A 12,500-nucleotide genomic window follows, 5' to 3' on the forward strand; every position below is an offset into this window, starting at 1 on the left:
AGTTCAGGCCCGCGGGACACCCTGAACGGCACACCAAATTAAGAATAACCTTGAATTTAGTAGTTCAGGCCCGCGGGACACCCTGAACGGCACACCAAACTAAGAATAACCTTGAATTTAGTAGTTCAGGCCCGCGGGACACCCTGAACGGCACACCAAACTAAGAATAACCTTGAATTTAGTAGTTCAGGCCCGCGGGACACCCTGAACGGCGCACCAAACTAAGAATAACCTTGAATTTAGTAGTTCAGGCCCGCGGGACATCCTGAACGGCACACCAAACTAAGAATAACCTTGAATTTAGTAGTTCGGCCTACCTGATGATGGGCCATGTCTCATGCGACCCGATTCTCGGATAGTTTGCCTATGCCTGCTCTAGAAGATCAAATGATCTGCTAGACATACCAGCCAAATGTCCTGAAACTTAAGCTTAGAATCACATCATAGTAAAAAGGAGGGACACGTTGAATAATGTAGTTTTAAATATAAGAATAGGCAGGATGGTCTCAACTGGAACGCCTTTGGCTGCAGTTATTCTCCATCAAAGATTTTTGGCGAATAGATATAATCTAAAGCAACAATCTCTCTCTCTCTCTCCTTCTCTCTTTCTCCTCTCTCTCTCTCTCTCTCACATGCACAAAAACATAAACACGAGGCAACGAGGGAGCCTATATGTGCTCGCTTACCTTGCTAGAAATACTAAGTAAATCAGCCTCACTCCTCAACAAACTGGCCTATAAAAAGAGACTTACTGCTGCGGGATTAAATAGACTACCTTGCATCTCCTTAATCAATTATTTCTACTACAGCACCTTGGATTTAGGAGATGGAAACTGTGTGGAATCCCTTCGTGTTTATGAGTCTTTCTCTGTCTATGTATCTATCTTTCTGTCTTACTACTTATTTGTGTGTGTGCGCACATATGTATATATGGGAGTATGTGGGCATGTGTGCGTAGTGGGGCGAAGGAAACAGGTGAAGGGGGTGTCCTACCGGATTAATTAGTCCTACATACACATAGTTTGATGGGGGGTGGGGAAATGGCCACAGCTGGTTTCTTTTTCATCAGACGCCTGCTGGTCTGATGTAAATCTGCGCTAGGATTAAAATAACAACGACAAAAACAACAACAGCAACAATAACAACACAAACACCACCTTCAACAACAACACCAACAACAGTGGAGACGCAATGGCCCATTGGTTAGGGCAGCGGACTCGCGGTTTCGTTGTGTGTTTATTGAGCGAAAACACCTAAAGCTCCACGAAGCTCCGGCAGAGGGTGGTGGCGACCCCTGTTGTACTCTTTCGCCCCAACTTTCTCTGACCCTTTCTTCTTGTTTCTTGTCCCCGACTTCCTACGCAACCTCTGACCCTGGATGCGCATTCATCCATCCGTCGATGCTCTCGGTGTCGGGGGGGGGGGGGGTTGACCTGCTTTCTCTTCTGCGGGTCTTACGAATAGCAAAGGACCACGTTTCGGACTTCTCCCATCTTGCGGGCTCTGGGACGAAGACCGCTTCGCTCAACAGTAAGAGCAAGAACAACAACAAATACAGCCGCAGCCCCGGCAATATATTTCCCAGACAACTAAATTTGATGTTCCTTAGTTATGGCATGTTTCTAACACAGCCAAATCGTTTCTTTCATTTCAATATTTCTATCTTATTCCTTTATTATAGATGCGGTTCACAAATGCATAACTGTGCGGAAACGGAGATAGTCAATCCCGATGCAGATTATCCGGCTTGTTGTGAGGAAAGGTGTGTAACCAACTCCGGGTAAACACAGAACGGATTTCTTTATTTTGTTGAGAAGACTCTAAAGTCTGACTCTAGATTCATTATAATAAATTCTCTGAATGAATAAATTGAATTAATTATGCTAATGACTTTAAAATGTTGTTATTTAGATTATAATTTTGCGAAGTATTCATTTCATCTTAAGATTGTGTCGCCGCTTTAACATGTTTATATTACTCTTTTACTTGTTTCGGTCATTTGACTGCGGCCATGCTGGGGCACCGCCTTTAATCGAGCAACTCGACCCCGGGATTTATTCTTTGTAAGCCCAGTACTTATTCTATCGGTCTCTTTTGCTGAACCGGGGACATAAACACACCAGCATCGGTTGTCAAGCAATGCTAGGGGGACAAACACAGACACACGAACACTCACACGCATTTATATACATATATATATATATATACACATATATACGACGGGCTTCTTTCAGTTTCCGTCTACCAAATCCACTCACAAGGCTTTGGTCAGCCCGAGGCTATAGTAGAAGACACTTGCCCAAGATGCCACGCAGTGGGACTGAACCCGAAACTATGTGGTTGGTAAACAAGCTACTTACCACACAGCCACTCCTGCGCCTATATGTAGACTTCGTGCTTCTTTTAATTACGAAACTCGTCTTGTGGTTTTTATATATATCATATTGTCTCGGACTGGAATCGAAACAAACCTTGGACCATGGACGTATTCAAGAATACGATACCAAATAAAGATTAGGACCAAAGAAGTGTGTGTGTGTGTGTGTGTGTGTGTGCGCGTGTGTATACGTACAAATATTATTTTTTTTCCTCTGTCTTCCCTTCTGTTTCCGACGAAGAGCTCCGCTCGAAACGTTAAACACTCCTTCTTTCCTGAGCGTCCAATAATACTATATTTGTTCCACGTCCTCGCGTGGTTGTTTTTTTTTTTTTGTGCTTTGTTTGGATTAACTATATATATATATATATATATATTTCATTTACTGCCGATTGTAGCTGCGCTTGCGCGGTGGATTTGAAAAATGCTAACGTATGTAGATGGAACATGTTTGTCTTCAGTGTTCTACAACCAAACATTAATTATAGCGACCATGCTGATGAGACACGGATTGTAAATTATTTTATATGTTCATTGATGTCGAAACTCGAGTATAGGTGGTAACTATTGGAATGTTATATTTTTCATTCCCTTTAAAATTACTCTCTAGGGTTTGGGTTTTAACTGTCCTCTTAAGCATTTAAGGTGTCTTGTTAGGGTCACCTCTTTTGTGTATAGAAATGTAATCTAATTTATATACATGTGTGTGTAAGGTGTCTATAAACCATTTAAAAACACAAAAACCCTTAGATTTACTTCAACATTTAAATTTGATTTGCCAAATTATATTCGTCGCTTTGATATATATATCAATAGTTATCGCCATACTAATATGGCAGTCCATAAATATAAGACTAAAGCTGTCGCTGATTAGCTCCAAGAGGCCATCGCCTCTAGCTAGCTATATGACACACGAACCTGCGTCCATTGCAACCTTCGAACAGGGGAGGTCAGCCGCTTCACCTTGCTAGTCAGACATGTTTCAGGGTTGTTGCTCTTTATCAATGCAACGTAGTCAGACCCAGCAGGTGTCGCTACTGACCGTCTGTTCGAAGATTTTATATACCTAGTTACAGTGGAATACATCCACTTGTTTTCAATAATAGAAATATTAAAATTACTAAGTCTCTCTAAAGGAGATTACGGCAGCGTTACTGGATATTAATAGTTATCGCCATACTAATATGGCAGTCCATAAATATAATTTGAAGGTTGTAATGGACGCAGGTTCGTGCGTCATATAGCTAGCTAGAGGCGATGGCCTCTTGGAGCTAATCAGCGACAGCTTTAGTCTTATATTTATGGACTGCCATATTAGTATGGCGATAACTATTAATATCCAGTAACGCTGCCGTATTCTCCTTTAGAGAGACTTAGTAATTTTAATATTTCTAATATATATATATATATATATATATATATAATATATATATATATATATATATATTGTTATTCTACCAATTATATACGTTTTTATTATTGTTTTGCAATTTACTTAATCTTCGGTATATTGTTATTTTAATATTTCTATTATATGTAATTTTCTAGATGGTGTAATTTAATTGTTCATTTTGAATTGATAAAAGGTGTTTTTTTCTAATTTATATATATATATTATATTTTCTGATATTTGATTTAGTATTTCTAAATTGAATTTTTCCCTGTAAGTTGGGAATAATATTCCCTTAAATAATTATTATATATACACACACACACACACACACACACATCATGAGGCTTCCAAATAGGAAAGCCTTGTGCTAGAAAGAGCAGTAAAAAACTCAAACCACCAATTAAGGATAAATTCTCGAAAGGAATGAAAATTAAAAACGTTTACCATCTCAATTATTTCCCAGACCATGGTTTCAGCCTAATGACTAATTCGTTTTGTGCAAGGCCACTGGTAATAATAATTTATTATTATTTACTATGTTTAAATATTCTCTGATAAATTTGTTCGAAATTTTTACTGGCATCCTTTCTGTCGCCGGAAATAATCTGCGTCTGCGCAGTGGTCTGAAAAGTTAGGATATACAGGCAGTTAGTTTTACATGTGGATCTGGCTGGGTGTATATTTGAAATCCAAAGGATTTCCCACTGATGAAAACTGGCCTCAGCGAATATTCTTTTGCTGGAAATAGTTAGAAACCATGAACAAACATCCTTTTCACAGAAGAAATAACTAGTATTATGAAGGAACAGGCATGGCTGTGTCCTGAGAAGCTTGCTTCTCAACCACATGGTTCTGGGTTCAGTCCCACTGCATGGCACCTTGGGCAACCATCTACTATAGCCTCAGACTGACCAAAACTTAGTGAGTGGATTGCGTAGACGGGGCATGGCTGTGTGGTTAGGGAGCTTGCTTCTTAACTGCATGGTTTCGGGTTCAGTCCCACTGTGTGGCACTTTGGGTAGGTGTCTTTCACTATAGCCCCGAGCCGACCGGAGCTTTGTGATTGAATTCGGTAGGTGGAAGTTACTGCCGTGTGTGTATGTGTGCGTATAGCTGCTCAGTACCTCTCTGAAAGGGAAAGAGGGAGGAAAACTGAAAGAAGCCTATTTTGTGTGTGTGTGTTCCACTTGACAACCAATGCCAGTGTTTTTAAGTCCCCTTTAACTTAGCGGTTTGGCAAAAGTGATAGACTAAGTGCTAGGCCTGCAACGAATAAATCTTGGGGTTGATTTCTCTGACTAAAACTCTTTAAGGCAGTGCTCCAGCAAGGCCCCAGTCAAATGGCTGGAACAAGTAAAAGAATAAAAGAACATACAAAATTGCTTATATGACAAGCGTCCCATGATCTGAACACAAGCGGACTGGAAGAACACTCGATGTATATGCCTATGTCAATGGAATTCACAAGGCTTTGGTCAGGTCTGGGAATAACAGAGGTCACTTGCAGTGTGATTGAACTTGGAACCAAATGGTTAGGAAGCAAACTTTTCAAACTTCCCCAGAGATTGGATAAATGCACAGTACCGAATGGGCCACTTTTGGTGAGCAGAACTGGTGATGTGAAACTGAAATAAACTTCTCCATTTTACCATTTTAGATTCAGTCCCATTGCACAGTACTTTGGTTAGTCATGGGCGATAGTAGTAAGCACTTGCCCAGTGTCTTAGTGGATAATATATGAGAGAGAGAGAGAGAGAGAGAGTATGTGTGTGCGTGCGTGGTAGACACATCATTTAACATCTACTTTCCATGTTGGCATGGGCAAGACAGTTTAACTGGAACGCTGCACCACATTCCAGTCTCATTTGGCATGGCTTCTATGACTGGATGCCCTTCCTAATGCCAACCACTCCTAGATTGTAATGCATCCTTTTTACATATATATCCTGTGTAGATAAAATATACATATTATCGTTTAACGTCCGTTTTCCATGCTAGCATGGGTTGGACGGTTCGATCGGGGTCTGGGAAGCCAGAAGGCTGCACCAGGCTCCAGTCTGATCTGGCAGTGTTTCTACAGCTAGATGCCCTTCCTAACGACAACCACTCCTAGATTGTAATGCATCCTTTTTACATATATATCCTGTGTAGATAAAATATACACATCATTATCGTTTAACGTCCGTTTTCCATGCTAGCATGGGTTGGACAGTTCGATCGGGGTCTGAGAAGCCAGGAGACTGCACCAGGCTCCAGTCTGATCTGGCAGTGTTTCTACAGCTGGATGCCCTTCCTAACGCCAACCACTCAATGAGTGTAGTGGGTGCTTTTTACACGCCACTGACACAGGGGCCAGAAGAGGCTGGCAAACGACCACAATCGGTTGGTGCTTTATATGTGTCACCGACACAGACGCCAGTCAGGCTGTGCTGGCATGTATATAAAATATATATAGCTGTGTATATTCATATGTACAGATAAACATATACAATATATATGTATATGTACGTATCTACTTAAAAACATATATACATGCTTAAATTTTTGAAGATTTCTTGGATATTATTGTAATTGAAAAATGAAAAGGTAAAAAAATAAAAATAAAAATTATTTGCAGTATTTTTCAACTTTTTGTTTAAAAATTTTTTTCTATTTTTTTTTTACATATCTTTTATTCCTTTTTTCTTCATCTAAGTGTTTGTGTGAGCGTATGCATATATAAACGTGTGTGTGCGCATGTATGCATTTTATGTATGTGTGTTTGTGTACATGTTACATGTCTTGTCTTTTTTCCTTTTTTTTGCTGTTGTTGCCAACACGAATGTTTTTTTTTTTCTTTTAAGTTTAAATTTATTTTTTCTAAAAGGAGGGATGTTACTCAAAAAAAAAAAAAAAAAAAAAAAATGGAATTTTTTTTATATATTTTTTTTTTTTTTCCTTTCATTACTTCTGGCTGCTGCTGCTGATCTTGTGATTGTGGTCAGGTTAAGGTCAAATGTATTTAATGATGATAAAAATGAGAGGTGAAGTGGATGACAATGATGGCAACTGCTGCTGTTGCTCTTGTTGCTAATAATAAGGTTTATAATTGTCAACTGCCTTCTAGGTGATGTTTCTACATAGTGTGTGTCTCATTAGGTGTGTTGAGTTTATCCTTTTGTGTACGAGTAGAATTAGTAAAGAATTATCTTAATTTTCCTTTTGATTTGGTTAAACTGTTTGGCCTCTGTTGTTGTTTCCTTACTATTGTTGTTGTTGTTGTTCCTGATGTTTGTGGTGTTTGTAGTTGTTCCGCATTTTCTGTTGATATTTGTAATCTTTGGGGCATCGATGCTGAGCTATTACCATTTCCTCCAAGAAGTCACTGTCGAGCACGAAAGCAAAACGGCAACCTGACCCTAGCAGTTGTATAGGATCTCAATGGTGTATTTCTGAACGGTTACATGGCTATTTCCCCGGCAGGGTCGACTGCCAACAGCGATGGTCGGTAGAAACAGGTGTTACTGGTCATCGAATCGTACCAGAAAACTAGACCCAGATGTATCGGACAAACAGACAGACAGACACAGCAAGCACATGCGGTCAGTTCAACAATGATCTCAAAAGAAACGGGTCACTGTTGACGGCTGACATACGAAACGCAGTTTCTAAAATGGGACGTGTGCACATGTCTTTCTATCTATCTGTCAACCTGGTTCTAAAATCTGGACTGTCCATACACTATTGAACTTGAAGTCTGTGAGGTATTGCCTGTGGACATTGTAATGCCAGTCTGTTGCTGGTTTCCTCCTTGAATGTTGTGAACATGCTACAAGAAAACAAATGAAACAAAAAGACATCATTATTATTATTATTATTATTATTATTAAGAGAGTAGCACATGCCATCAAAGTGACACTGGGGTACAATTATACAAAACTCAATATACCAATCACGACTACCCATGTGATAAGGGTACACCAGGCACATGCATCACAACCATTTGTGCGCGACATGGTGATCTCGTATTAAGATAAACAGTGCATGACCTTTCAGGTGGGGCCCAGTTAGAATTTTCTTCAGGTAGAGTAGCCCATCCCACTCAAAAGGTCCCTGAATAAGGGTTGTTTAAGGATGTTGAAAGAACCACCCATGTTTCCAGAGGTGAATTATCCAAACCTCTATGAATCCTTTCAACACATGGCTATGATGCTCCCCCACTACTTCTGCTCATGGTCAGAGGTGCACATATCGTCAGCCACTAAGGGACATGCTCAACTGATTAAGGTCAAACAACTGACAAGCAAATCCGTGGTATTGAGGAGTAAGGCGGTGAGCTGGTAGAAACGTTAGCATGCCGGGCGAAATGCTTAGCGGTATTTCGTCTGCCACTACGTTGCGAGTTCAAATTCCGCCGAGGTTGACTTTGCCTTTCATCCTTTTCGGGATCGATAAATTAAGTACCAGTTACGCACTGGTGTCGATGTAATCGACTTAATCCATTTGTCTGTCCTTGTTTGTTTCCTCTGTGTTTAGCCCCTTGTGGATAGTAAAGAAATAGGTATTTCGTCTGCCGTTACGTTCTGAGTTCAAATTCTGCCGAGGTCGACTTTGCCTTTCATCCTTTCGGGGGTCGTTTAAATAAGTACCAGTTATTCACTGTGGTCGGTAAAATCGACTTAATCCGTTTGTCTGTCCTTGTTTGTCCCCTCTGTGTTTATCCCCTTGAAGGTAGTAAAGAAATAGGTATTGAGCAGAATATTTGCTGAAGCCCATCTTTTATACCAAGACAAACCAATGTACATAGTAATTGCACGCTGGTATAAGTGAAGGACCCCATCTCTCTTCGTGTATTTTTGGTGAGTAACACAAACAAACGAGACCAGTGGCATTTGTTCATATAACAGGCCTCGATGCTCCTGTAATTGACGTCTGCCAATCTCACAAAACATACGGACATTACATGAAGCATTAATGCTGACTAGGTTTTCTAAGACCCTTGTATCAATATGGCATGCTGGCTCCACATTCAAAACTACACATGTGCCTGTCAATACATTATGCAAAAATAACATCACAAGTTAAAGGAAAAGCAATGAGAAATAATTTGGAAGATTCCTTTTCGTTCATGGTTTAACAGAGTTACCTCCCTTCCAAGAATATTTTCAGTTGAGACACAAAACTTATTTCGTTTTTAGATGGACTCTTTACTCTCTTTACTCTTTTACTTGTTTCAGTCATTTGACTGCGCCCATGCTGGAGCACCGCCTTTAGTCGAGCAAATCGACACCGGAACTTACTCTTTGTAAGCCCAGTGACGGGGACGTAAACACACCAGCATCGGTTGTCAGGCAATGCTAGGGGAACAAACACACATACATATATATATACATATATACGACAGGCTTCTTTCAGTTTCCGTCTACCAAATCCACTCAGAAGGCATTGGTCGGCCCGAGGCTATAGCAGAAGACACTTGCCCAAGATGCCACGCAGTGGGACTGAACCCGGAACCATGTGGTTGGTTAGCAAGCTACTTACCACACAGCCACTCCTGCTGTATATATTTGTATGTGTGTGTGTCTGAGTTTGTCCCCACCACCATCGCTTGACAACTGATGCTGGTGTGTTTACATCCCCATAACATAGTGATTCGGCAAAAAGCGACCGATAGAATAAGCACTAGGCTTAGAAAGAATAAGCCCTGGGGTCAATTCGTTCGAATAAAGGTGGAGCTCCAGCATGGCCGCAGACAAATGACAAACATCATCGTTTAACGTCCGTTTTCCATGCTAGCATGGGTTAGACGGTTCAACTGGGGTCTGTGAAGCCAGAAGGCTGCATCAGGCCCAGTCTGATCTGGCAGTGTTTCTATGGCTGGATGCCCTTCCTAACGCCAACCACTCCGTGAGGTAAACAGAAACATATAAAGGAATAAAATACGTACATACATACATACATACACACACACACACACACAGCTAGCCTAGCACATTTTCCATCATTTACCTGCAAAGCATGAGTGACAACCAGAAGACAGCCCAAAAATACAGAAGAGTATTTCCTTGAAGAAAATGACTTGTTGACTGACACCCAGCATGGACTTCGACTAGGTAGAAGCTGCCTGACACAGCTCTTGCAACACTATGGTTGGGTCTTAAAACAGCTGCTAAACAACTCAAGTGTGGATGTGATATATCTCAACTTTGCAAAAGCCTTTGGTAAAGATGACCAAGGTATGATATGTCAAACTGCGTGATCTCAGCTTAGTCGGAAAACTTGGAGAGTGGCTACACGACTCTCTAAAAGGTAGGCGACAGGCAGTGGTGGCCAATGGAGCCACCGCAAAGGAAACACAAATCGTAAGTGGTGTTCCACAGGGCACTGTCTTAGGGCCACTGCTATTTATAGTGGCCCTCTCAAACATGCCAGTTGTCAAGCAATGTTGGTGGGAGACAGACACAAAGGCATACACACATAAATATATACATATATATTCTATACATGGAGGCGCAATGGCCCAGTGGTTAGGGCAGCGGACTCGCGGTCGTAGGATCACGGTTTCAATTCCCAGACCGGGCGATGTGAGTGTTTATTGAGCGAAAACACCTAAAAGCTCCACGAGGCTCCGGCAGGGGGTGGTGATCCCTACTGTACTCTTTCACCACTCTTTCTTCTGTTGGCCTGCTCGCTTAGCCAGCGGGGTGGCGTCATTCGAAGGCTAAAACAATGCGCACGCATTGTGACCAGCGATGTGTAACTACATCTGATGGACTGGTCGGTCACGTGATCACGTGATATTCTATACAACTGGCTTCTTTCAGTTTCCATCTACCAAATTCACTCAAGGATTTGGTTGGCCCAGGCTATAATAGAAGACACTTTTGTCCAAGGTGTCATGCAGTGGGACTGAACCTGGAACCATGTGGTTGGGAAGTAAACTTCTTACCACAAAGCCACGCCTGCACCAATTTAAATTGCTTTAATTAAATCTCATCTAATACATCATCATCATCGTTTAACGTCCGCTTTCCATGCTCGCATGGGTTGGATGGTTCAACTGGGGTCTGGGGAGCCCGAAGGCTGCACCAGACCAGTCAGATCTGGCAGTGTTTCTACAGCTGGATGCCCTTCCTAACGCCAACCACTCCGAGAGTGTAATACACAAACTTAAAAATACATTCATTTTATTAATACAAAGGAAATTTCATAAATGAAATAAAATAAAATGGATAAAAAGTGAAGTAGCTGACCTTTACCTGATAATCTGAAGTTCCTATAGTACTGCCCCCTGTCGTGGTGACAGGGGGAATAACTCTTACCCGTTTTGATGGAGGTTGGTTGTGACTAGATGACTGATCAGCAGCGGCTGCTTGCTGTGAGGTAAAAAAAATAACAATTAGGAGTGGATAGAGGGCTGAGGGGAAACAGAAAAATAGGAGGAGAAAGAGGTTCATGGATTAAGTTCACCACACATGCAAGCCCTGGCAGGAGTTGAACTCGGAAAACAGAGGACCAGAACCAATACCACAAAGCATCTAAGTCCACGGGTTACTCTTTTACTTGTTTCAGTCATTTGACTGCGGCCATGCTGGAGCACCGCCTTTGGTCAAGCAAACCGACCCCGGGACTTATTCTTTGTAAGCCCAGTACTTATTCTATTGGTATCTTTTGCTGAACCGCTAAGTGACGGGGACGTAAACACACCAGCATCGGTTGTCAAGCAATGCTAGGGGACAAACACAGACACACACACACATATATATATATATATATATATATACACACATATATACGACGGGCTTCTTTCAGTTTCCGTCTACCAAATCCACTCACAAGGCATTGGTCGGCCCGAGGCTATAGCAGAAGACACTTGCCCAAGGTGCCACGCAGTGAGACTGAACCCGGAACCATGTGGTTGGTTAGCAAGCAACCTACCACACACCCACTCTTGACAATTTTTTTTTTTTTTATCTATAGAACACTTTGAATACTATTTTGTTCTGGTGGACCCTCATAGACGTTCCATAAGCTCTATCTGCGACGATTTCATCTCAATCGAAGGAGAGGGGCTTTCTCCGTCCGGGTTGCGGATCCGTGGAATAAACTGCAGGACGAGATAGTGAAGATGCCGACGACCGCTTGGTTCAAAGTCTCTCTTGACCAGAAATGGCCTCAACTCTTTGCATGAACACCCTTCCTGTACATAACTCCATGTCCCCCTACATGGCCTTGCTTTTTGCGCCAAAAAATTAACTTAAAAACTAGTTTTATAGAAACTTCAAACTTCCTCTTTTGTTTTTCACCCATTAGCTTGTGTAGGTTGAACTATGTAAAATGTTAGAGAAAAAAACCCAGCTGTTTCTTGCAATACTTACCAATAAATACATCAAAACCAAAATTTTTTAGAGGCCCTTAAAATACTCCTGCAGATCCCCAATTACTATTTTGCTGTGTGAACTCCCAAAAATCTGATGCAGACCCTTAGGAACTATATGGATCCCAGTTGAGAACCCCTGATCTAATCCATTATCCCGATTCCATGTATATATATATATATATATGTATATATATATATATATCATCATCGTTCAACGTCCGTTTTAGGGCAAAAGAAAGAAATCCCTATGCCAAATACGCCGAGAAATAGACTTTAAATCGTCAATAACTGGACCGTCTCTTACTCTTTGAGAATTTTCAGTCTGATCACATGTGTCTCAAGGTGTGCTGCAAAATTTCTATTTAGATATA

The 12,500-nt window shown here is 41.3% G+C and overlaps 2 protein-coding genes across 7 annotated transcripts in view; one reads left to right on the forward strand and one right to left on the reverse strand.

The window, feature by feature from the left end:
* Positions 1 to 1,890, forward strand: part of LOC115222397 — a 9,021-nt gene extending 7,131 nt beyond the window's left edge. Inside the window, exon 3 of the mRNA XM_029792626.2 lies at positions 1,682 to 1,890. Within this exon, the coding sequence (XP_029648486.1) occupies positions 1,682 to 1,784 (103 nt within the window). The 3' untranslated portion in view covers positions 1,785 to 1,890. The remainder of the gene's footprint in view (positions 1 to 1,681) is intronic.
* A 4,733-nt stretch (positions 1,891 to 6,623) lies between these two features.
* The window catches only part of LOC115222218 (cyclin-dependent kinase 8), a 30,717-nt gene continuing 24,840 nt past the window's right edge, over positions 6,624 to 12,500 (reverse strand). For 3 of the 6 annotated variants that reach the window (XM_036511133.1, XM_029792379.2, XM_029792377.2), the window contains exons 12-13: positions 11,003 to 11,125; positions 6,624 to 7,578 (exon numbers count right to left, since the gene is read on the reverse strand). In XM_036511133.1, coding sequence (XP_036367026.1) covers positions 7,468 to 7,578; positions 11,003 to 11,125 — 234 coding nt within the window. In that variant the 3' untranslated portion in view covers positions 6,624 to 7,467. Of the gene's footprint in view, positions 7,579 to 10,024; positions 10,052 to 11,002; positions 11,126 to 12,500 lie in introns of those variants that run through there. The other 3 variants (XM_036511134.1, XM_029792378.2, XM_036511135.1) reach the window with 2 other exon arrangements.

The sequence above is a fragment of the Octopus sinensis genome, linkage group LG19 (genome assembly GCF_006345805.1).
Source record: "Octopus sinensis linkage group LG19, ASM634580v1, whole genome shotgun sequence".
Taxonomy (NCBI): domain Eukaryota; kingdom Metazoa; phylum Mollusca; class Cephalopoda; order Octopoda; family Octopodidae; genus Octopus; species Octopus sinensis.